The 24,609-nt window shown below is 43.6% G+C and overlaps 1 protein-coding gene across 1 annotated transcript in view; it reads right to left on the bottom strand.

Annotated features, from left to right (window-relative positions):
• Positions 1-24,336, bottom strand: part of nav2a (neuron navigator 2a) — a 102,523-nt gene extending 78,187 nt beyond the window's left edge. Inside the window, exon 1 of the mRNA XM_076078012.1 lies at positions 24,124-24,336. Coding sequence (XP_075934127.1) covers positions 24,124-24,336 — 213 coding nt within the window. The remainder of the gene's footprint in view (positions 1-24,123) is intronic.
• Positions 24,337-24,609: the final 273 nt, after the last annotated feature.

Below are 24,609 nucleotides of genomic sequence, written 5' to 3'. Positions count from 1 at the left end.
TTAGTGTAGGTTCATACAGGCTCAGTGCTATAATAAAATGTATACTGATGAGAGCACGGATCAGCTCAGCAATAAAAAGCACTAGTTGTATAAAGATATAATTATAGAAGAGTGCTGCAAGAATGAGTCCTAAAAAACAGAAATGAGTTAGCATTTTTGTTAAGTTAAAAGATTTTAACAATTTGTTCTACAATATGAAATGGTTAGTATACGTTAGTAAATACCCCACTCGTGATGAACGAGTCATAAACGCTTGTCAGTCATGGAGTTTATTTTCTGCAATAATCCAAAATCCCAGTGGCTTTTTTTCCAGGGAACCAGTGCTAACTTCTGGGTTGGCCTCCAAAAATACGCCATCCCTGCAGCTCTCTATAAGATATGAGATAACATGGGATGACATGAGTGAAATATAGCACTATATACATATAAAAAATGAGGATTGTGTTAAAAGAAATGAACAATTTCTAGTCACCAGCAGCTACCAGGTTGCCACTATACTTCCTTTGAATGTGTTGTCAGATTTCTTGTGTAAAGTAGTTTCTCCCAGTAACCTGGTTTCTAATGTGCATGTATTTTCTCAAGAATTACTGTGAAACCCAAGTGCATCTGTTAGTCCTGAATGAGTGCTCGGCATTGTTGAGGTCAAACCTCTGCACAAACACGGACACACAACACGCATTGGCGGTGAGGTGTGTGACACGGTTGTGACCCTTGTTTCTTTGTGCTTGCACTGTAAACAGACCCGGAGCTTTTCTTCAACGCTACTCATCGGATGAATCACAGCTCTCATGATGGCATACAACAGGTGTGTGCACTTCAAAAGGTGCGCACACACACACACACACAAACATACATATACTCATCTCCATGCACAAGCTCAAAGGTTTATGAGAGTACACGACCACACATTAAACACAAGGAGCCTCAGAGAGACGTTTAAAATCCCACAGGCTGCATACCCAAACACAAATGCACAGTTATAAAAAGCCTCTTGAGTGACACACGGAGCTCAGAGAGCTTTCAAGCAGCGAGGATTAGGCTCCATCCTTTCAATGCACCCTCTCAGCTGGTCATGGAGAAGGAAGTGCAATGTTCAGGAATTTTCTGTACGAGTATGCTTTCTTTGAAGCAGTTTCGGACACGCAAATTGTAGGGTTGGAGTGTAATTAAAATCGAGGTGAAATGGGTAGCTGTCAGTCACAGAGGTGGAACCCAGAGGGGGGGGGGGGGGGGGGGGGGGGCCTGAGGGCATGGGTATGTTGTGAGAGGGAAGGAAAGGGGAAGTGAGCAAGTCATAACAAGTTGCCTTTTAAGTCCTGAAAATAAAACACGTTTTGTGTCTCTGATGTCTTCCTCTCAGCCAAAGCATTTAAAAGTGATATCTCAGGTATTGTTGTAAGAGGTGATGCATTTCAGCACTGTGACCAGGAGAGAAAAAAGGCCACAATTTTAACTTAATAAAAGATTGAAAAAGTCAAAAAAATGTAACTTCTCCTAAATGTACACAAATCAATATTTGCTACAACAAGAGTGCATCTAATTATTATATCTACTGTAAAAGGCCTCACTTTCCTACTCTACAGTTGTATTGAGCTGTTTAAGCCTCTCTCCAGCAGCAGCAGGTAGCTGTTTGCAGCACACAAGCTCTGATTAATTACAGATTGATGCAATGATTAATAGGGCAATAATGCTGCCAAAACAAAATAGAAACAGATAGGCAATGAATAAAAGCACAACAGAAAAAGAAAAACGGGTGAATATTGGACTTACGTTAATAAGTTGGAACAGAAGCTTGACTACTGCGTGTGTCGCTCTCAGTCTGCTGGGTGTGTACAATTGTTAGCCAACATGTTAATAACCGTGTCACCTCTTCCTAAACTTCCCTTTTTCCGATCGTGCGTCAGCGAACAGGCTAAGCGAAGTGTCGCACCTACGACAGACAATCTACACGACACTGAGGGCGACATCGCTAGAGTTCGCTCGCTCGCTGTTAGTTGAGAGGAGGCGTAAAGTTGAATGTGTCAGGGCAGTATGTGGAGTTTTTCTACCCCCTAGAGGCCAAAAGTACGGCGTAACGTTACCGTAATTGATCCGTAACGTCCCAACACTAGCTCTAAGCAGCTTTTACAAAATCATTCAAACTAATTTCGATAAGTTAACTTATTATTTATTAATACAAATATAATCTTTTTATTCCCTATCATTAATTTGTATGTATTTATGCAAATAACCGCTGTAGCTATCAAGTAATAAGGAAACATTTTGAATTTCTGACAGTAAACACTGACTTTGGGGCCTTTGAAATTATTTTCTGGGAAGGTTGTGAAAAAAAAGTTGTCTGAAGCCTTGTATACTAGCTAATACAACAAGACAAAACAACCATGAAAACAATCTGGATCGCCGATTGGCAATTGGAATCGACGGCAAAAAAACATGGGCATCTCTGAAAGTAATACATATATATTTCTGCTAATACGATTAGAATATATTTAAACCAATACTTAATTTACTTGAAGAGGGCACAATTAAGTGGCACCAAGATGCCTAGTATATGGCCTAGTGTACAACATGTAAACATAAGGAGTTAATTACTTGTAACCATTAATAATCGAACCATCCCAAGTGATATATAACTGGCACTGAAGTCCATCCCACCACAGAACAAATGATATACCAGTCAGATGTCTGTAAATCAAAGACCATGTTGACAAACTGAAACCTAAAAAAAGACATCAAGCATTAATCCGGATCATGTGTGTTTAACGTAGCTTCTGTGATCTGAAAATTGTTCAAAGGTCACAGAAAGACAGGAGGTGATGAGAGGCAGGCTAAGATCTGAGAGGCATTTTAATAAGCTGCATGGTTAGTGAAGAGGAGTATTTATTGACTCAATATATATCAGACAGGAATGAGGTGTAACTGACTCCAGACCACTCTCGACATCAGAGGGAAGAGCTCTGCATATTGAGTAGAAAATGTAATCAAATCTCCCAAGGGTTGTAAAGGACTGATGAATCGATATTTTAATTTTGTCAGAGAATGAATTCATTGAATAGATAAGAGGGCGACGTAGAGGCGAAGTGGTCGGTGTTATTACCTCACAGGACAGGCCCTTTCAGTGTGGGGATGGCTATTGAACATCAGTGCTTTTATTGTGCCATCTGAAATGTGTCTGAAGCATCAAGTATCAAGTATTTTACTTAGTTTGAAAAAGGCGTTTGTAAAAAAACATGTTTAGATTCCTCAAAATATGGTACTAAATAAAAGTAACAAAGGAAAAGCATAAAAAATGAGGTTTCTAATTGCCACCGGTTTCGTTAAAAAATATACATATAATCACAAAAACAATATCCTGGCATCTTTCTGTGTGATGTATACTTTCCTTCAACCATCTTTCGATAAACAATCAACTTTACTGCAAACTCTACACCTCCTGTCTAACATTTAGCCCTGTGAGGGCACAACAACCTCAGTCAAAGTCAAATGTTTCCCTGCATTTGCCTCAATCCATACCGGGATCGGTTTCAGCCATCTATAACCCTCAACGGTGCTCAACAGGATGCAAAAATAAAATAATAAGCACAACAAAGACTCGCTCCTGAAACAGGACACTAAATGTCCCTGTTAATATCGTTACACATTTCACCACGGCGTCACTCACATCCATATGTCAACACTGAGTGATCCATATCAAAGAATCTGATTTAAGATACATTTTCCAGGAGGGAAAATCCCTCCATCCCCAGAAAGCCCCAGTAATCCCGATACTCTCCTCGTGGGATTGATGGTCTTTTTTTAGGAGCTGTAGATTCATGTCAGGGACATTCCCGTCACCAGAGAAAGCAACATGACACGGATTCATTCACACTGTCGGGGCCTCACGGAGAATGTCATATGTGGCCTATTGACCCCCTGCTTTGGGAATTTGCACAAAATCTGCGCCTTTTTGGTTTTAACGCTGACCATTAACAGTGCAGTACAAAGTATTTAATTTCAGATCCAAAGTACTGGATACACAACTGAGAACAATCAGACCCTTATTATCAGCTTTTGATTTAATACGCATCATTCAAGGCTTCATTTGTTTCCTTGTCTGGGCTTCTGTAATGTCCTTTTCTTTTCGCCCTTCACAGTGGGTTAAGGTGATGTGCAAATAACTGGCATTGTGCTATTTCATCTTAACTCGGATCAGAGACAAAGACCGGTAAACAACCGACCATGCTTTGTCACGCATTGCATAAAAAGCCTGGACACATGTTCATTCATGTTCACATAATAAAGCCTAATTTAAGCCTTCAAAACTGACACAGAGTCAGCTCTTCAAAGCCTGTGATGAGCAGCGGTGACTCACTCAATCAGACAGCTGCGTCTTTTTCTCTCTCTCACGGACAAAAACACCAATCTGCTTTGCATCCAGCATCCCCCGCTGCCTCGGCTTGCTGAGTCACCAGGCCGGTGTGCGATGCCTGCAGAAGGGCATGACGCACACAGGCCATCCCCGCAGCGCTGGGTCGGCCTGGGCGGAGAGAGAGGGCGAGGCCAGCCGGGGCCTCACACTGGGATGGTGCCCTTGAGTTGAACGACAGAAAAGTGAGTTTTGTGTTGCGGCTGCAGATGCCGAGGCATAAGTTCAGCACATGTCACGAGAGTTCGTGACGGCGGCTGATTATACAGTAGGAGGAGCGGAGCAGATGTGTTTTTGTGCTTCTTGTGGTCGTGTGTAAAGTTCTTCTCTGTCAAACTGTCACTCAGCTGGAGCCACCGCATCACATTACTACACTCTCTCATCTCTGTTGTTGTTTGCACTGACACTGACTTGTTGCTTGCAAAGCAAACACTGCAGTGCTGTTTATGTACATAACTGCATCATTGCTCTAGGGTGAAGTTTAAATTAGAAGAATGCTTGTTGTCCATGCAGATATAATCAGTCAAATACACTGCAAGTCTCAATCTGTAAAAATCAAGTGTCTTGTAACTACGATGAGAGTGAATAAGACTTTCATGTCTTTGCAATGCTTGTCCTCAGGATTCTCCGACTGAGCTTTTTCTAACCAAACGCCTGAACCTAGTCTTTGGTTCATGGAGCGCCAAACACAGATGCACAGCATGGTGGAACGCCCCAATGTCAATTAAAAAAGAAAAAGTGGGACACAAGTTTCCCATCAGTGGCAACTACTTTTTAACATATAAAAAATAAGCACAGCAAACAGAAAAACGTGCAACCCAGTCTCTTCAGCTGTGTGTGAGAATCAGGGGAGATTAGAGGACATCTCTGAAAGTAGAGATGATGGTCAAGCTGATGTTGGACACACAATCAAAGACTTCAATGATGAAACCAAAAAAGGGAGAGAACGGATGAACAAGCAATCAGTGACTTGCTGCATTTATTTTTGAGGGATGTGTCACATTTTCATTATTAAATTAAATTAACACAACTAATTTGGTCAAAATGTTTTGAAGAACTTGGTTCAAATTGAGCAACAAATCCATGTAATCCTATAGAGGAACCAATTAAACTCACCAATTAACACTCAAAAACCTGAGCCACTCATTCGTCATGTGACAGCAGAAAAATGTTGAATTTGCTTGCACACAACCTTGGGTCTGTATATTTTTAGCTTAATAATAATGATGATGATGATGTGGCGCTTTTTTTTTATTCACTCAGCGAGTTTTGAAACTATTTCATAACTGAGAAGCTCAATTTTCTCAACCTGTTGAGGACCATTTAGTCTCCCGTTTGAAGCTCGAGCATGAAATCACAAACCAGTTGCTGCATTTCTTCACATGACAACAGCAACACACAACACCTCCGGTCTGTTCTCACATACGTCGCCTCTGCACAGCTTTCCAGAAACAATTACGTTGATAACTTCGGGACTATTAGCCTTGTTACTTTCAGGGTTCAGTAAGCGACCTAAAAAGCTCTGCACTTAACACGCCATTATGAGCTAATCTACCGACATGAGCCAGAACCAATAAAGAGAACACAGCAGGACCGAAGCTGCTACAAAGTGCACGAGAAGCTTTCATAGGGACTAAAACAGCTCTCGTTATATCTCAGGTAATGGCACTGACTCTGCAGAAGACACGCTCAGACAGCAGCGCTTTCTTCCACTGACCATGTTTGGGATGTCCAGGGGTTCACATCCTTTTCATTCATTTGTTCAACCCACAGTGTCTGTTACCTGCTTCTCTGTCAGGCGGCTTCTAAAACAATTCCCCGGCTGCTCCTGGAGATCTGGCTCTAACCCTGACGTTTCTATTTCAAGCTGACCCTTCCTCTTTACTCTGTTTCTCTCATAACTCCCAAGTCCAGTCAGTTAGTATCTGCAGAGGATACCAACACTGTGAATGGTTTCCAGCCTGTTGCTGTCTGTTCACTTCATGGCTGCTTCATAATGAACAAATAACTGCAAAGTAAAGCTTCTTTGTTCATCAACAGGTGGGTATAGGCCTGAGCCAAAATGCATGAATGAACTCTACCATCCTCACTACGTTAACTCCTCCCTTCCCTCACTGGTTTCTTACCAGTTTGTAGTTTTCGCAGGAGAAGCGGCTGTAGCTCCTGGCCGGCACCCTGAGTCTGCCATTCTCCGCCATGTGGGCCTGTCACCTTGATAAAGGCTAACTACCTGGGCTTAAGTAAACAACTGGATATCCATAAACTTCCAAAACAGGAGCTCGCTCCGTCACAAAGGCGAGGTGGAGCGGGTAAATATAGCCACGCCGTGTGATGACTCTCCTGCCTCACATCTTCATAACAGCTCTGTGGGTCTGTGTGTCTGTCCGGCTTGTTGTCTGAATGAACAGGACGTGCTTTACTCCTCGTTATGTGCACCTCTCTCTTTCAGACTGCTTCATAGAGAAGCCTCAGTTTCACTGTTTTAACCCCCCCCTCTCTCTCTCTCTCTCTCTGGGTGTCATTCACTCTGTCTGAGTCAGACACCCTGACTCAGTTCCCTTTTATGTTACAGAGACCAGACCAGCAACATAAAACACACACATGTATTTATTTTTGTGCTTTAGCAAAGTTGTTTAAATCTAACAAACATATTGTTCTAGTTAAGCAGACAACAGACATTTTTTAGACACCACCATAGTGCTCAAAGAAAACAATTTTTGGGGCAATTAACACAATCTGTTATTCCCTTTTAAAGTAGGAATGACAGGAGAAAGTGCAGCTGCTTGCTCCCATGAATGCATATTACGAACATGTCATCTTCCCCTGTTTTGTGCTTGCAGGTTGCCATGTATCGTGGCTGTGCTTGTTGCCGTGGTTCTGCTCGACGCCCACTGCTCCTATTCTTATGAGTATTAGTCATATTTCTATTATTTTTATAGTTGTTGTTATTGTCGTTGTTAGTGCATCTCCGTCTCTCCCAACACAACCAGTCGAGGCAGATGTCCGCACATCCAGAGCCAAGTGCTGCTCGAGGCTTCGTCCCGTTTAAGGGGATATTTTTCTTGTCGCCGTCCCGCTAGTGCCTGCTCATGGGGGAAATGGCTCTCCAAGAAAAGCGTCATGAGATAGCTTCTGTTATGTATATGCCTGGTCATCCAGGCTACTAGAGAGGAAGCACAGTCGCCCCCCCGTGTCCCAGACACATGGTGTAAATGTGATAGATGTCCCTTCCCAATGTGACGGCGGTCCTAACGCTGACTGACTAAACGGTTTAGTGTCTTCTTCCTCTGACACACCTGGTGTTGTACATTACAGCAGGTGCCCACACACGCACTGACAAACATGACACATAAGTTCCCATGGGAGGCCGCAGATCTCTCTCAAAGGGTTGTACTACTGTCTGAATCCAGCCACTATGACCACTGGTGAACTCCAACCAGCAAAGTGCTGACATTAGGCCTGTCACTGTGATTAACGTCATCGACTTATTTTACAGTACAAGCTGACCTTGATGTTGCCCGTTATGTTTACATGCGTGTTTGTTTACATAAGACTCTTTTTAGCCAACAAATTGTTAAAATGAGCAGGTTTTTCTCTGCCATTATAAGACTTTAGCTTTGCGCAGACGTTTTACATTTTTGTTAAAGAGTAACTAAACAACAAGAGTTTGGGCTGAACCTCCTCTACCTACTTTATCATTCAGCCAGACGTTACTGCTTTTAAACACAGTGCTGCAGGGATGACGTATTTTCTGGAAGTCAGCATTGCACTGGTTCCCTGGACAAAAAGCCAACAAGATGTTTCCATTTGATTTTGGATTGTTGCAGAGAAAAAGCTCTGCGGCAAAGACAAGTTTACGGTACCTACACATTTTGTTCAGCAAGATAATCTTCACAAATTAACATCACTTTTAAGGTTTTTCAAGCATGAATGCAATCAACAGAAGTGAAAAAGCTGAGTTTAACGAACTACACCACGGTCGCATGAGCGCCAGTATACACAACGGTTCTGTAAAGGTGGACTAGTCAGCGTTTTGTAGTCTCAATCAGCCAGCTGTTAGCAGCCCCCTTTTTAAAGACACACTAATACTAATCTCTAGCATGCTGAATATTAGTATGTGGTTTAAGTAAGAGTGCTTACTTAATCTTAAATGCTTTTTTCACAACAATTGTTGTACTTTGCAAGTTGAGAAGTGGCTTCTGTAACAACCATACTCATATTCTTGTTGGCGACCCCTCCTGCAGCCTGACCACGCTGAGTCTCATCGATAAGGACGTAGCAGCTCCCCGTGCTGCTGCTGCAAGCTGAGGACGACATGTGGCGACACGTCGCCTCTGACCCAGTCTTGGCCGGCTAGCAGATGGCTGGTGGGAAAATGATGGATGGACTGATGGACACACTCACGTAATAATCTAACAGAAGGATGCAGGGAGGGTAGGGAGTGTTGGATAGCTGCACGTCTCCCACATATCATAGTGCGTGTTACTTAGAGTATAGAGTCGCCCAAGGAACAACCACCTCCTCCTCCCCAGCTTACATAAGTCAACACTGGGTGAAGGGGATCATCGTCTGCACAGCTCTCGATGAACACCAGCAGACACGGACAGATGGCTTCTGGGAAATCAGTGTCCCTGGTCAGTATGATATGACAACACAGGACTGCAGTCTGCTCTGCCAGCTGCTGTGATGCTTTATACAGGGAACAATGACTCCAGCCCGGTGCTTTAACACCGACACTTCCAGCGCTTGACCACAAACTGGACTGAGGCATAAACACATGAGAGCAATTGAGTCAGACGGGGCTTCGTCTGCTTGCAAACAACAACACAAAGCCTAAAAGCTACTGTGTGGTGGGACACACCACCAACAGAGTAAACAACTCAAAACTAAGTTTGTAGAAGCTGCCGAACTGAAAACTGAGGATAAACACAATAACAAATCATCAAGAAGAATGGCAACACTTTGGGATCCTGACACCTGTGCAGCAAGCTAAATCAGAAAGCTATGCGGTACTATGCATGCAAGTGCATTAGCAAACTACAGCAGCTTGCTAACAGCTAACTTCATCACCCCTTCAGCACCCCTGGTGGCCAAAGGGTGCTAGAATTAAAAATAAGAGAGCGTCCAATAGTGTCCCCCAAAACAGAGGCCAGTTTGGCAAACCACTTTGGCCGAGATTAGTTGAAAAACACAAGCAGAAATTGTGATAATGTGATGTGACATATGATGTGATGTTACGTCCCTGCAGTGGCTATTAGATGTCAGTGTCTGTCCTGTTATCTAGGGAGGTACATGACAACAGAGGGAAGAAACGTAAACAGAGACATATAAAGATAAGGGTTGCTTATGAAACAGATCCCTGTTCTTTAAACTGTCATAATCATATGGAACCCGCAAACATTTGCCTTCACCCTATAGTCTCTCCTCTCCATCACCTCTGCAGCTGGTGGAGCTGCAGTTTCTTCTTCTCGGCTCCCAGCAGGATGCACCATGGATGTTTTTTTTGGTCTGTGGGGCCCCTGGCAGCTACCTCACCCCCCTCCGTTCTCTGTTGTACTCACACAGGCCTCTCAAGTGGCTTTAACCCACAGAAAGCTGAGACAGGCCGCTCTAAATAAGCCCTCATGTCTCGGCCTGTTCTCTGTTTGGCACATGAAAGACATGTGGCTTTGTGAGGCATAGAGGCCACACCAGGCTCATGGTAGACAAAACGACTTGGCGAGATCTCGAGAACGCAAGAGTTTGGGAAACGGTGGAAAAACATGACCGTGAAATTGCAATAGAAATGTACATCTGCACCCAATAGTGACAGTTTTGATAGTACGTGTGTACACAATTTAGCCTGACTATCTGACAACGACCAAATATTCAGTTGAATCCAGAATATGATAATATTGAATCGTGAATACAGTAAATCCCCTAAATTGGTGCTTTGGTTGCTGCACAGTTGAAATGACACAGCGGTGTCTGATCAGGACAAATCCTGAGACATGCAGGCTGATGCACATGAGTGCCCAGCAAGAGTTATTAAAGATGGCTTAGCTTGTTAGCAGTACTGTATGAGTGAACAAGCCATATGCAATGATAGAACTGATTTCCCTGCAGAGACAGCTGCCTCCTGGACTTTAAAAATCACATCCTCACTCTGCAGGTGTGGTTCAGTAGCAGTGATGGTCTGCACACTATAATGTGACCTCAGTTCTCCTACTAGAAAAGGTATAATGGGCCACTCGAAGTCGGAGTTCCCAGTAATATGTCTGACATCACACAACAATGGAAGCGTGCATTGTAAATGGTAAACCATCAACTAAAAGGCAACATAAAGTATATTTTTTCATCTCTTTATGCAAGGAGCTGCACTGCTGAGTCTTCATTTGTGTGTACACTTGCCAAAGAAACATCAGTCTGTCACGGTCAGCCATGTTTTTCTGCTCACAATTGGCGCCGTATATGTGGAACGCTTGGAAATTTCAACTGGGGAATCATCGACCCCTGACTTTAATGGGAAAGCAGGACGGCTAAGGTGCATGCATGTACCTGTGACATCCTGGGTTCGATTTAAGCTCAAGACGGCCCCATGTTAGAAATTTTGCCTGGAGAAATCCTGAATCCAACCAACTAAAGATTTCAAAACTCAAGACAGGTATCGGACAGGAATTCCACTTTCTTCAGTTGTCATACAAACTGACGATGAACCTTTAAAAACAACAACTAAAAAGAGGACACGAATATGTATTTGTGTATGACCTGTTATATATATTTTAGATATGCAAATAAATCAAATCAAACTTTGCTCAATCAATAAGGTCCTCAAAATAATAATTGGGGGAAAAAAAGGAGCAGTAAATGCATGCTGTGGCCATGTGGCCGTGTAATACTGTACTATACAGTACAGTATTACACGTACACTACACATAGAGTACCACAATGCACCACATGACAACTACACTATATAACTTAACTAAAAACAATTACAGTTCCATTCACTTTTTTAATGCTCTCTGTGTAGTGGCATGTCTATGATCAGGATTAAACACATAAATCACACATTTTGATTTGCGCTGCATAAGGTCATGTGTTGACATAAGGACCATGACGATCAAATAATCAATATACTTGTATTAGAACAGAGAGAGTTGTGGACATCGACTACACTTCATAATAAAAAGGAAGGTCATTTTAATTTCTGGAAGTGTGTGCACATGTTCAAGTGTGCCTGCCTGTAATCCCTTTGTCATTCTCTCTCTCTCTTACTCTCTCACACACACACACACACACACACACACACACACACACACACACACACACACACACACACACACACACACGCTGACCCTGTGGCCCACCGGCATCCCGTCAGTCATGCTGTGTGGAGGTTAGCGGTGTGTAATTAAACTAGCCTTCTTATCGGCTCATCTCTAGACTTGGGTAATAACCTCCTCTGCTTCCATCTCCCCTTCCTCTGTGGGCCCGGCAGATCCAGATAAGGACGATGGCAGAAAGAAAGAGAGAGAGAGAGAAAGAAAGAGAGAGTGTCCCATCCATCTGTGTTATGTGCAAACTCAACAGGGTGCTCATTATACAAACTGACTTTTATTAAATCTGCTGCTTCCTACTTTTATCACACAGCCATTCCAAAGATCTTTTTTTTCCTCATTTGTTGCCCCACGCGACCATTCTGCACCTGACCGGCCCTGTATTTTATCACAGCGTCCCAGATCCTGCTGAATATTTACCATCTCTGTTGGTGCTCATATCACATCAAACAGCAGGCAACAAAGCAGAACCGAAGACTGCCCTTTTTCTTATAAATGCTTAATAGCAGAATGCACACACAGAAACACACGAATGTGCCCCAAAACTCTGGTTGAATTTTTCGCAAAGTCTATTTTAAGTTTCCATGCAGACATCAAAGTGAGGCTAGTATCAGGTGAGGGGAAAAACCGGGACGCACGCCTTCAGCACTTTCCTATGATATTAAAACGGCCGCTGCTAATCCAACACCACAGCTACTGTAAGGCTTTGGGCTGATGAGACAAGCATTTTCACCGGTACATAAACACACAGTGGTAAAATAAAAAATCTTAAGTGAGACATGTCCTGAAGCTGCAGCGTCAAGCAAGAAAGGCAGGATAAAGATGTGAACACTGTATTGATAAAAGGACTGTCAACAACAGAAAAACTGCCTGCGATTCAAAATTGTATATACACAGAAAATAACTAAGATGCATTTCTTTAACTGCCCCCTGGTGTTTGACCTGTGTGGTGACCTGGAAGTGTTCAGCCTACCAGTTTCATGGTGAAATTGTTCTGCTCCCAGCGGCACAACATCAAACTCATGTTGCTTCTTGCAGCTTCCTTCCTCGGAGACACCTGCCTCACACTGAGGAGGACTGTTGGTTGGCCAGCCAGGCCCAAATGTAAGCCATCAGAACCAGGTCTAGACTACAGCTGGACCCCACAGAGCTGCAGCTGAACACAAAAAAAAATCCACATGGGGAAAAAACTGAATCCAAGGTTGCAGGTTTGAGCAAAATGTCCTGAATGAGTGCACCATGTAGATCCAGAGGAAATGGGAGAGCTGCTGCTTGCTCGAGCCCCAGCAGGTCTCTGTGTGCCTGGGGGGGGGGGAGAAGAGCTCAGCGCCTCCAGCTTCTCTCCACCCACTCTGGGACACGGAGGAGGGAAAAACAAACGCAGGAGGCGAAAGGCAAGAGGAGCTCTGCGGCCTCTGCTGCGGCTGTGACAGACAGCCAAACCAAATGCACCGAGAGGAGGAGGAGGAGGAAGAGGAGGAGGAGGAAGAGGAGGAGGAGATCCCCCCCCTTCCCCTCCTCTTTTGCCCACGGCAACACAGTGTGCTATTGGTCTTCAATGGACCATCGGTCATATGCGGAGGAGAAAGGAAGAGAAAAGAACAGACCTCTTAACCTTCTTGCACCCTTCCCCCGAGAGTCGAGCCCCTCTATGAAAAAATAAAAGTGAGGGAAAAAAAGGGAGGATCAGTGCACCCTTGATAACAGATGAGGGACTAAAGAGTGGGAAGTACAGAGCTCAGGGGCCAAACCACGCAGAACTCAACGCTAACCGTCTCTTTTATATTTATTATTTCTTAAACCAGCTCCTCTGCTGTCTGTTAAAAAAAAAGAAGGGTTTTATTTTCCCCGACCAGAGACGGAGCAGTCCGGTCTCTGATCAGCCGTCACCCACATCACATTACAGCAGCTGCTTGTGTGTATTTATGTTCATGTGTACAGCGGGGACCTAACCTAAGCATTTATGTACTGTATGTGTGAGTGTGCGTGGAAGCAAGTCCGTAGCACACATCGTTGAGCGTGATCCAAGCCCCTGTATACACACACACACACACCCCACCACCAACCACAAATTACAAGCCGAATTTGAATTTTGGGAAAGGCCCAAGATTTATAGAAAGTTCCCACAGTAGGGGGGATGCATGATCACTTCCAGCAGGCACTACAAAAACGCTTTAAGCTTCACGATACAACAATAAGACTGAAGCCATGTAGACAGCATAAAGTAACGACCTGTGATGTTTTTTTACACTCTTTGTCTGTAGGAAAATTATGCATTTTATGTTTAAAAAAAGAGACATTTGCAGCTGAAATGCACGTCAAAGTGTTCCACTGTCAGTGAATTTAACCTGAATGTCATGAACAACACGCTAAGACCGGCATTGTGAGCATTGTGTGTCAACGACGGTTGACGCTTGGACTTGTGGTTTGCAGTGCATTTCAGTTGCAAATGTCTGCATGTACGATAGCCACCGCAGGCAAAACAAAAAGGAAAAAAAAAGATTCACTGAAAGAATCTCAGACTTCATCAACAGAATATCAAACGAGGAGGACGTCACAATGAAACCTACACTAACTGATAGTGGATAGACCTCAATAGAAAACGGCACGTGAAGGAGAATTTGTAAAGATGTAGGAAAAGACATCTGCATGCTAAGAGAATCCCACTGCACACTATGCAACGGCGGATGTTTCTTAAAAAAAAAAGTGGGTAAAGTGATGAAGGATGTTTTCAATTTATCCGTAGTGTACAATAAAACAGCTACAGTGGATGTTGATGAGAGACGAATGACGCATCGCCTTAAATGTTGCTTCTGCAAGGAATTGTGGGACAAAATGATCTTGTTTCCTTTGCTAAAGGAGATAAGTAATGAAGCATCAAATCTCCTTTCCTTTGCACTTAGAGATCAACCTGCTGTTATCAGGGCTGCCACTGAGATACTTTGATGCATTTCAATCAGTTAAGAACTTTCCTATCAAAAAAAAAACGATTGGACTGCAGCCCAAGTGTAATGTTTACCATGGTCACCATCTCATTTTAGTGGTTAGCATGCTAACATCTGCTAATCAGCAGTAAACTAAAAGTACAGCTGGTGCTGATTGCATGCTGATTGGACTGTCATTAGTTTTTCAGGTATTTCACCTGATGGTGATCATCCTCTCAGCACCATGAATATCGGTACCAAATTTCACAGCAATCGATCAAACAGTTGCAGAGACATTTCACAAAAAAACTGTAATGGCAACCCATCGTATGTCCCAAAGTGGTGGACAAACTGACTTTGCCATCACTAGAGCCGCGGCGCTAGTGTGGCTGAATCACTGCATCAATAAGCAAATAACACCCAAAATGTGAATTAAACAATATAAAGTGGATTTTGCAGGTTGCCATTACAGGTGGAAATCAAAATATTTGTATCACACATGCAGCACTTTTTCTATATTTCACACACCACAGAAGGAAACCCTTCCACTCAGCCTACCACACAGTCCCCCATTGCTCCTAACTAGCATTGATTTAATGACATTCTGGCTCTACAAGAAGAGAGTATGTCAGCATTTAGTGTTTGTGTTTAACAGTTTTAGCACAGGCCTTCAACAAGCTCATTAAGTGCAGCCCCAGTGAATGGGCTGAGTATGGTTCCTTTCACAGTCCCAGATAAACCTCAGTGTGTCAGGGACAATGGGGGGAATAACCCCACCAGGGAGGGCCTTTTGTTTTGAGGGACCCCCACCTCAGAGCTCTCGAGGCTGGGGAGGAAGATTGGGGGGATGGTGGTGGTTGGGGTTGCCCTGCTGCCTGGCTGCTCCCGGTCTGGGTGAGGGATGGGGGTGAGGGACATATGGACTTCGCTGGGGGTAGAGAGACATGCACAAAAGCAATGGGACAGGGGTCTGCCGTGGAGGTAGACTGACTACTTTATCTGTCTTTTTATTGACTTCTTCTCTTCTACATCTTTACATGATGTGGTATAGAAGCACATTAAAGATGACGAATTGTCTGGTGTCACATTTGTAAAACTGTTTCACTTCACATGTGCAATAAAAAGTCATCAACTAAGCAGGTAACATGAATACAAATATATTACTTAGACAGTTTAGTCAATGTCACCTGAACAGAAACCATCTGTCCTTTAAATATATCATTTTTCAATTTATTTCCAGAGGAGGCCACCTTATCAATTAAACAACATTTAAACAATCAGTGCTTCATGTTGTTGTATCTTCAGATACAGTAAAGGTGCCACAGTTGTAGGTGAACACCTTTAAAATGTTTTCAGAATAAAATAAAGTCGAAGTGAGTTAATATATCCAAAACTTAAGAAATCTATTAGCATCTTGATTGACATTTTTGAGTTAATATATCAAATGTTTCTTTACTTCTTTATGTTTTGGACACATTAACTCAAAGTGTTGTAGAAACATCAAATAAAATGGGTTTAAACTAAAGCTCTTGTCTCAGGGTTTTTATCCAGTATTTATGATGCAGCACATTCATTTTTCAGGCAGATGGTTGAGATGTAATTTTTCATTAAATATGTTTGTCTTGTATGCACTTTGTTAGTGTGTTAGGGTGTATGTGTGTATGTGTGTTAGGGTGTGTGTGATGATGTGTGGGAGAGACTTGATGTGTTTAGAGTGACTGAAAAGCTTTGTGGATGGCAGATTAACAGTCCCATCTTCTGATTCAACACTTATCAGGGAAGCTTAGAGGCCGCCTGTGTCAACTGAGCGAGTGCAAACATGCAGAACAACACACACACACACACGCCTTGTTGAGCCAGGTTGAAATCATAAAAATGCTCCGTGAAGCTGAGATGAGAAAATCCACTCTGTCATCTTTTCTTCACCACAGAGCTGACGGAAAGCCAAGAGATATTTCGTAGCTGTATCCGTGTCTGTTTACACTGAAGAGTCACATCAAACTCTGAGCACAGCTGAGAACCTCCGCAGCGGGAAGAAGCATAGTGTGAACTATTAACTATAGGGTGTTACATCAAGGTTTTATATGGTAGTCTGCTGTACATCTAGGTGATAAGAGCCCTACAAAGTTTACTTTGTATCGTAAAACGTGCATGCACAGCTACAGTAGCTATGGCAGGTGAAATAAATGTAAGTTTAGAGAGACATCTTGGGTAGTCGTTTCAACATGCACTGCGGTTTTCTCTTCTAAATAAATTGGTTATACAGAACATTAAAATGAGGGTTTGTTTACATCGGTCTGTCTGAACGTGACCGCTCATGTTGCTTCTCCAAATGTCGCCATGACACCCAATCTTTTCACCATCGATGGTGAGGAAACACTGATAACTGGCAGGAAAAATTACCAAATCTATAAACACAAGACCCAAATTGTAATAAAACGTACATAGTTAATAAGCGGTACATCATATTTCTGTGTTTTTCAGCTGTTGTATCAAAACCTGACCAGCAGGCGTCATCGTCTCTCTGCTGGCTCCACAGAGCTCATCCAACCTGCCTCTCGGTCCTGGTTGACCTGGGACACGGGCCTCTGGGGAGGGTGACTTCAGCCCCGCTGACCTTTACCTCCTGGCCTCTCCTCCTTTTTTCCACACTGCCTTCTGTTTCCAGACAGAGATGGAGCTGATTGCGTTAGTCTAACCGCCAATTCCTCAGGGGGCGCCGCTCACAATGACCCGTTTGTCTGCGCCAAGTGGCTCCCTGTGACAACTAACGCAAAGGGAAGGAGACAAGGAGAGAAACTGAGGAGAGGAGGGCACCTTGGGGGGGGGGGGGGGGAATCAATGGAAGGACGTTGACTCAGGAGAAGCAGATGCCCGGCCCTTAATTAATATGGTTACGTCCTCAGAAATGACCTCACACAGGAAGGCGAGGGGACAACCGCACAGGAAGTGGAATCTGATCGAGACGCATTAGGCAGAGATGAGGTCATTACAACTGGAGCCAACTGCCATATGATCATGAACATCCTCAAAAAACAACGAGCCTTTCACGGTGTAAATGCAAAAACTGGCACATTTTCTCTTGAATTTGTAGTTTTTTGAGAAGATATCGAACAGCATATGAAAAACTCAAAAGGTAGACGTGACACTTTAAAATCCTTTACAACAGGAAGAAGTGTCTCAGTTACATTCAAAAGCTCCACTTTTTGAAAAAACAGCTATCACAGCTACAGTTGTTCATATACATTTCAAAAAATAACAATTAAACCAATGTTTCAACTAAAACATGAACCAACACGCATCCTGGAGTAAAGTTGGATGTAGAAACCCAACAAATCTTTCAATATCTGTAAAAGAATCCTTCAACATCACGGCACAGGCCCAGGCACAGGCCAGTGGGTTTTTTGTGCCATTTCTCTGTGAAAAGCAGCTCAGGTGGCTGCTGGGGGAGCACCCGACTCCTCACCCTCAGATAAAAGCCACAGCCTTCAGGTCTGCTGCTATCTCACCATCTGACCGCATAGTCTGCCTGTGAGTGAAGCCTCTGTTGGTATCAACCCCGCCATGATGAATCTGCAGGACGACCATCTCTCCCTGAGAGACGGTCAACAGCAACACGGGCTTCCTCCTGTCCGATGCTGATTGTAACACACGTGTGGTCGCTGTTGGGTGAAAACCTCTTATCTCCAAAGTGTCAGCTTTCAGGAAACGAAAAAAAAGGCTTGATTTCAGCTTGTCAAAAAGAACACTTTTTGACACTTTCTGAAGGCTTTCTGTTTTGAAAATGAGACTTTCACTTGACAACTGCGACAGATACAAGCACAAAATGATAAAGCACATGAGTTGAATCCATGAGGATCACTCAGAACACCTAACAAGACATGTCCCTTTTTTTGTCCTGTGCTCTTTGTGTGAACTCTCGCAGTCTGTTAAAACCTCGGTTATTCCTTTGAACAATGAACTCTCCAACAATGAATCGCTAAAACATCCATTAAATCTGGCTTTAACTTGCATCTCCTCCAGAGGAGACATATGTGTATGTGTGGCCCTTTGTCATGGTAATAAAAACAAAAAGGAGCAATATAGTCGTCCCCCCCCAGCCAATCTGTCCTCCTCCGGGCGGGCAGGAGGACATTAGCAATCCAATGCAGCACGGTGGTGCTCTGCCTTTCACTCTCACCTGCTGGGCCGGGTTGTCAGGAGACTCTCGCTGGTTATAAGAGCCATAAAAAAAGTCATTATTGCCTTTCACAGGATGTGGAGGTGGAGCTCAAGGCATGAGAGATCTTTTCACTGGGTCAAGTGAGATGGTTTTAAAGGTTGATGCTGACATTTGCAGACTGAAGATGCAGATATTAAATAATTTATTTTAATTTGGACCGTATCATGCTGAAAAGCTCTGAATCACACGTCTGGCTTGAAAATCCTTCAAAATAGCATTTTAACCATGAAGGGACAGCATGGCTCTTTATTTCTAGTAGTGCTGCAACAATGTATTATGATCATTATCACGTAGTCTCTTAAATTTATTTAAGAAAATGTCAAAAAAGCACCAAATTGACAGACTCAAGATGAAATCTTAAAACTGCTTGTCCCTGCCGTCACATCCCGACCCAATCGGCAAATTTAACTAAACTAATGGAACTATCTTGAGCTAGCAACTGTTTAAAGGCGGCAATCTCCAAGATTTGAAATAAATGTGTGTAACACAATGGGGACTGAGCCTATAACCAACTTATGAAAGTATTGCAATATTTCTTTATTTGCAGTAAATGTAGTGTCTGTGGCGACATCCTGGAAAAAATCTTTATCACAGTTTTTCTTGGAATTTGGCACACAATTCTGAAAACATGGAAGGTCATGTGTAGACTCCGGACTGCTAAACTCTTATCTTAGATAACTGTTCTCACTCGAAAATAAATTCTAAATCAACCAGGACTGAAATCTTAAGGATTCCCACTTTAAGGCTATTTATATGTATTTAATGTTAGAGGGGAAATACAGGCATTACTTCAAGAAGTACAATTTACATGAATGTATAACTAACTAAATATAATGTCATTGCCGGTTTTCTTGCCTGGTTAAATGTATATATATATATCAAGTCTAATCTCTACAATCCACCTCCATGGACCCTTAGTTTGCCATTAAGGGTCATTTAATTAGCTTTGAATCCACAATAATCAAATGAGTTCACACATTGCGCTGAGTATAGCAGGGGTCAAACTAATTCCCAGAATGAAATTACAACCAATTTAAATAATTCAAATGAACTCGGGCGATTACATATCTTCAAGAACGGAGGAAGTTGAATTAATAAAGATGATGAATCTATCACGCCGTGATGATTTAATATCCAGACTAAGCTTCTCTCTCCTGAAGGCAGGCTGCCTAAATTGTGGATCCTGGTTTATTTACAAGACGATCGTCTTAGTAAATGTTAGCAGAGGTGACCTGCGACCCTCTTCACTATGTTTTTATATTATTTGTGTTCAGTTCCCAGGCTCAGATGAGCTTTCATAATGAGTCTAATAAAGCCAGTCTTTACACAGAGCCGGACTTAAGCCGTTATCTGGAAAGATACTTATTAAGATAGGAGCTCCTTATCTCACCAGCACACGGACAAATCTCTCTCTGTGGCTGTGCGCTCATGTGTTGTGTGTGTTCATGACTTATAAAGGACTGTGCACGCTCCACGTAGCATCAGAATTTATTTTTCAGGCTCTCCTGCTGTGAATGTGGCTTTCAGAGATTCTGCGTTTTAACCTTTTTCCTTTTTCAAAGCTGCAGCTAAGAATTAATGAGCTGGCAACAATGAACACTTGGAGAAAAAAGAAAATGAAAGAGTGATAGAACGAGGGTGAAAGAAAACAGGGGGAGAGAGAGACAAAGAGAAAGGTGGTCGGGGATAAAAGTGAGGCATTCAAGATGAATAGAGAAGCAAAGACTGTGGCCTTGAATGCACACACACACACTCTCTCTCTCTCTCTCTCTCCTGCCAGTGAATGGAATTGGATGTAGTGTAAAGAAACAGCCACTAGAGGGCAGCAGAGTATCTGTGCAAGGCTTTGCTCTCTCTGTAATAACAACAGTATGGTAAAAGGCTAAAGGTTACAGCAGCTTGTCATTTCATTCGGTGTCACACTAGAGACGGAAAGACCACAAACACACACACACACAGCAAACAGCTTCAAATACCATTCACACATTTCCAGACTATCATCTTCACATGAGATTCTGAAGATTGTGCCAGACTTTACGCTTGCGCGCACGCACGCACGCACGCACACACACACACACACACACACACACACACACACACACACACACACACACACACACACACACACACACACACACACACACACACACACACACACACACACACACACACACACACACACACACACACACCCTCCTGTCGAGAAACACGGCCTGGATGTTTCTCCCTGCCTCCTGCTGCTGCTCTTGCTGCATTATAGATCAACTCTTTGTTACAGGTGTACACAACATGTTTGTGTGCTTAGTGCCAACTGGGTCATCCAGCTGGATGTTTGTGAGGAGCAGGAGCCTCGTCTACCCTCTGCCACGGCTCCACTAATCCTTCAGATACCTGCAAACACGTGCTGCCGGTAGAGTCATGTTCAATGCATTTTGTGTATGTCCCTAAAGCACATGTTGTTTTACCTCTGCTTCAGCCAGTTTCCTGCATTTCCCAGAATGCCTCAAAAAAATCCCTGGTTTATATTATTTTTGTTCATATTTCCTCCTTTCGTGTGAGTTCAACTTTGGCTTTTAGATTTCGATCTCAAGAGACAATCCTGGTTCAATAAAGGTGAAATAAAAATAAACTGATTGTGATAGAGATTGTAAGAGAAGGGGGATACATTGTACTAGTCGAGAAGTGACTCAAACCTCAACCCACTCTTGCAGTATGACTGTACTGGATTCAGGTCTATTTGCTGCTACTGTGGGAGCTGGAATTGTTCTCTCCGCCTCTCCCATGATGGATTTTTCTCCCTGTATGATTGTTGGAAGTTGGTGAGAAATGTTAGCCCCAGAAAGATTGTTCTGATTGCACTTTCCCTGATTACTAAACTGAAAGAAAGAGTCTTTACACATTGTGTCTCCCAAGTTGGCCATGAAAGCATCAAACGACGGCCCCCTCGTCTACGGAGAGCCTCGTCTCATCTCACTTTGCCCTCAGAGCAGATTGGATTCACTCTGAGGACCAATGATGTCTGTGCACCAAATCATCATCGGCAATTCTGCCTCTCAGGCCTTCCTCTAGTTCAGTCAGTCTCTAGAGTGAAGCCCAGCAGACACCGTCTAGAAATGAGGACGATAAAACTGAGCTATGAGGCAACTGACACTGCTGACCTGCATTCATTGTTTCAAGCAATTATTGCCTGCTGAAAATGAGCGGACAAACATAATGTACAACACTGTACTGTAGTTAAAGGGGACATATCATGCTCATTTTCAAGTACATGCTTGTATATAGAGTTTCTACAGAACAATGTTAACATGCTTTAATGTTCAAAAATGACATTATGTTCCTCATACTGTGTCTAAATAAACCTGGAAGTCTACTTCTCATTTGTTTTACTACCTCAGTAAACATTGTAAACATGAGTTTATGGTCTCAAAGCATGAAGTTTAGTTCATTTAGTAAATTATGGTCCATTTAGAGAAAAATGTACCGTAAAGCTGAGTATGCTTCAGGGCGGGCTTACTGTGATTGAGAGGTTGCTGCCACTACTAGAGTCGTATACGGCGTCTCTACGTCACTCCTCTACAGTCCACGTATGTTAACTTCCGTTCACTGGTTGCAAAATAACAAGATGGCGACGGCCAAATCGCCGAACTCGATGCTTTAAAACGGCAGTCCAGAAACCAACGGGTTACATCACGATGACTACGTCCACTTCTTATATACAGACTATGGATGCACTTTTACCAAGATAGTTCTGAAGCTGTTGGTGGAGATACTTAGATAGGCTGTATTGTAATGCGCCTGCATGTGACATCGGAAGAGGAGCCATATCTGAATGGCGTGTTGAATCACATGTTTTCGGATCCAGGCAGCTTTCTGACTGGGTTGTTTTATTTCACAGTCTGTGGGTTTCAGAGATACTCAAATGCATGTGCACAATCACTGAAAAAAATCCCAAATTGACTAAAAAAGGCAGATTCACAATGACAATAAAAACAGCAGCTGTAAGGTGATTCTCTTCCCTAAACATTCAGAAAACACTTGACGCGGACACACACACACACACACACACAGTCAGCAGTGATGGATTTCAACACATGACCGCAATATTCACATCACTGCTGCTGGTCAGAAAGGTCAAGGGTTAACCCAGCCGGGGGTTAAAACGGCTGCTTCATCAGCACCACGGGGATGGAGAGGAAAAAAACGGACAGAGAAGAGAGAGAAAGTCACGGAAAGTAGGTCAGCGAGAAAAAACGTGATTAGCCACTAAACAAACGCCACCAGCAGCGGACGCGTGCCGTGTCCGGCGGCGCTTGGGCTCCTGCATCTTCTCCTCGCGCGATCATCATCTCACCAGACTCAGATCTGTCTCCTAAACAACAACGGTTGCTGGACGCCTCTGTGGCTCCAAGTCCCGCTTACTGAAAAGACAGTTTGCCAAGCGTGCACATGCTGGGTCTCTAACACGCACACACTCACACACACAGAGAGACACCTCACTGCCTTACATGGCGTTAACAACCTTCCCTCTCGCCACTGCAGCCGTTTGTGTGGGGTTGCTAAGTGCTGCCAATGTTTCACACAAACACTGCAAAACAGCCACCCTGATATCCTGCTACGCTGCCATCCTTGGAAGGCAGACACGCAGCCTGCTCCGAAAAGCACTGAAATGATATGTGCTGAGTTACAAGAAAAGTGATCATTCAAAGGGCCCCCTATGGCTGAGAAGACAAGAGGCAAAGAAATACATAAACACACTGATACAATGTGAAGTGATTGATGACAACTGATGGTCTCGCAAAGAAATGGCTTTCATGCCGAGACTGATTGTCTTCACATGTTAATGCCGGACAGACTCAGAGTTAATGATTTTCCTTCATAATTTAATTCTTGTCCGACACTAAAATCTGTAATTCGTAATAGAAATAATGTACTGTCGTAATTAGTGTGCACAGATTGTCAACAAATATACCCCAGATACCTGCTGAGCCCTGTACAGACCATTTAAGGTGAGAGGCTTTCAGAGGCAGGAAATCCGTTATCTCATCCAGCAGTGTTCAAAATGAACCTACGCACTCACTACGCTGCACAAGTTTGCCTCCTATCACCGCTTGTTCGAGTAGGCAGTGAGCCTCCACCAGGGCTGAGTAATAAGTAACAGGTGGACGGAGATCTAATGAAAAGAATGGATGTCAGTGGGCTAAAGCTCAGCAGGCGTGGTTGAGTGGGTGGGTGGAGGTGACAGTTTTACGTCCTGACCTGAGAGTCTTCTCCCGCCTCTGACCCTGGTGTGATGCTTCTCGGGGGTCCTGCGCCCACCTGCTGGCCCAGCGAGGGGATGGGGGTCTTGAGGGGCGCCGAAGGCAGAGCTAGAGCCGAGGGCCGGCTGTGGGTCTGGGGGATGGGCAGGGCGCTGTGCACCGGTTTGGGGAGTCCTGATTTCATCTTTGAGGCCACCAGGATGGCTGGCATCTTCTCCCCGACCGCCTGATGACCGCGCGCTCCCCTCCTACTCACACTGAGTTTGGAAATTCTGCTACTTAGTCAGCAAGACTCCTCGTTAACTCACATATGGTCACGCTACTTCTGTACCAGACTGAAGAAACACTGATCCACCACTGGGTCGAAGGAATGTGTGTAATTTTTCGGTGTCCGGGTCTTTACTGCTCCTGCTGGATCTCAGCAGGGGGGTGAGCTGAGCTCCCCGACATGCAGTAGGGGGGGCTTAAAACCCACCAATTCCAC

The sequence above is a fragment of the Anarhichas minor genome, unplaced genomic scaffold, assembly GCF_050575085.1.
Source record: "Anarhichas minor isolate MPS153535 unplaced genomic scaffold, ASM5057508v1 ptg000062l, whole genome shotgun sequence".
Classification (NCBI taxonomy): Eukaryota; Metazoa; Chordata; class Actinopteri; order Perciformes; family Anarhichadidae; genus Anarhichas; species Anarhichas minor.
This window is presented reverse-complemented; position numbering and strand designations above follow the sequence as displayed.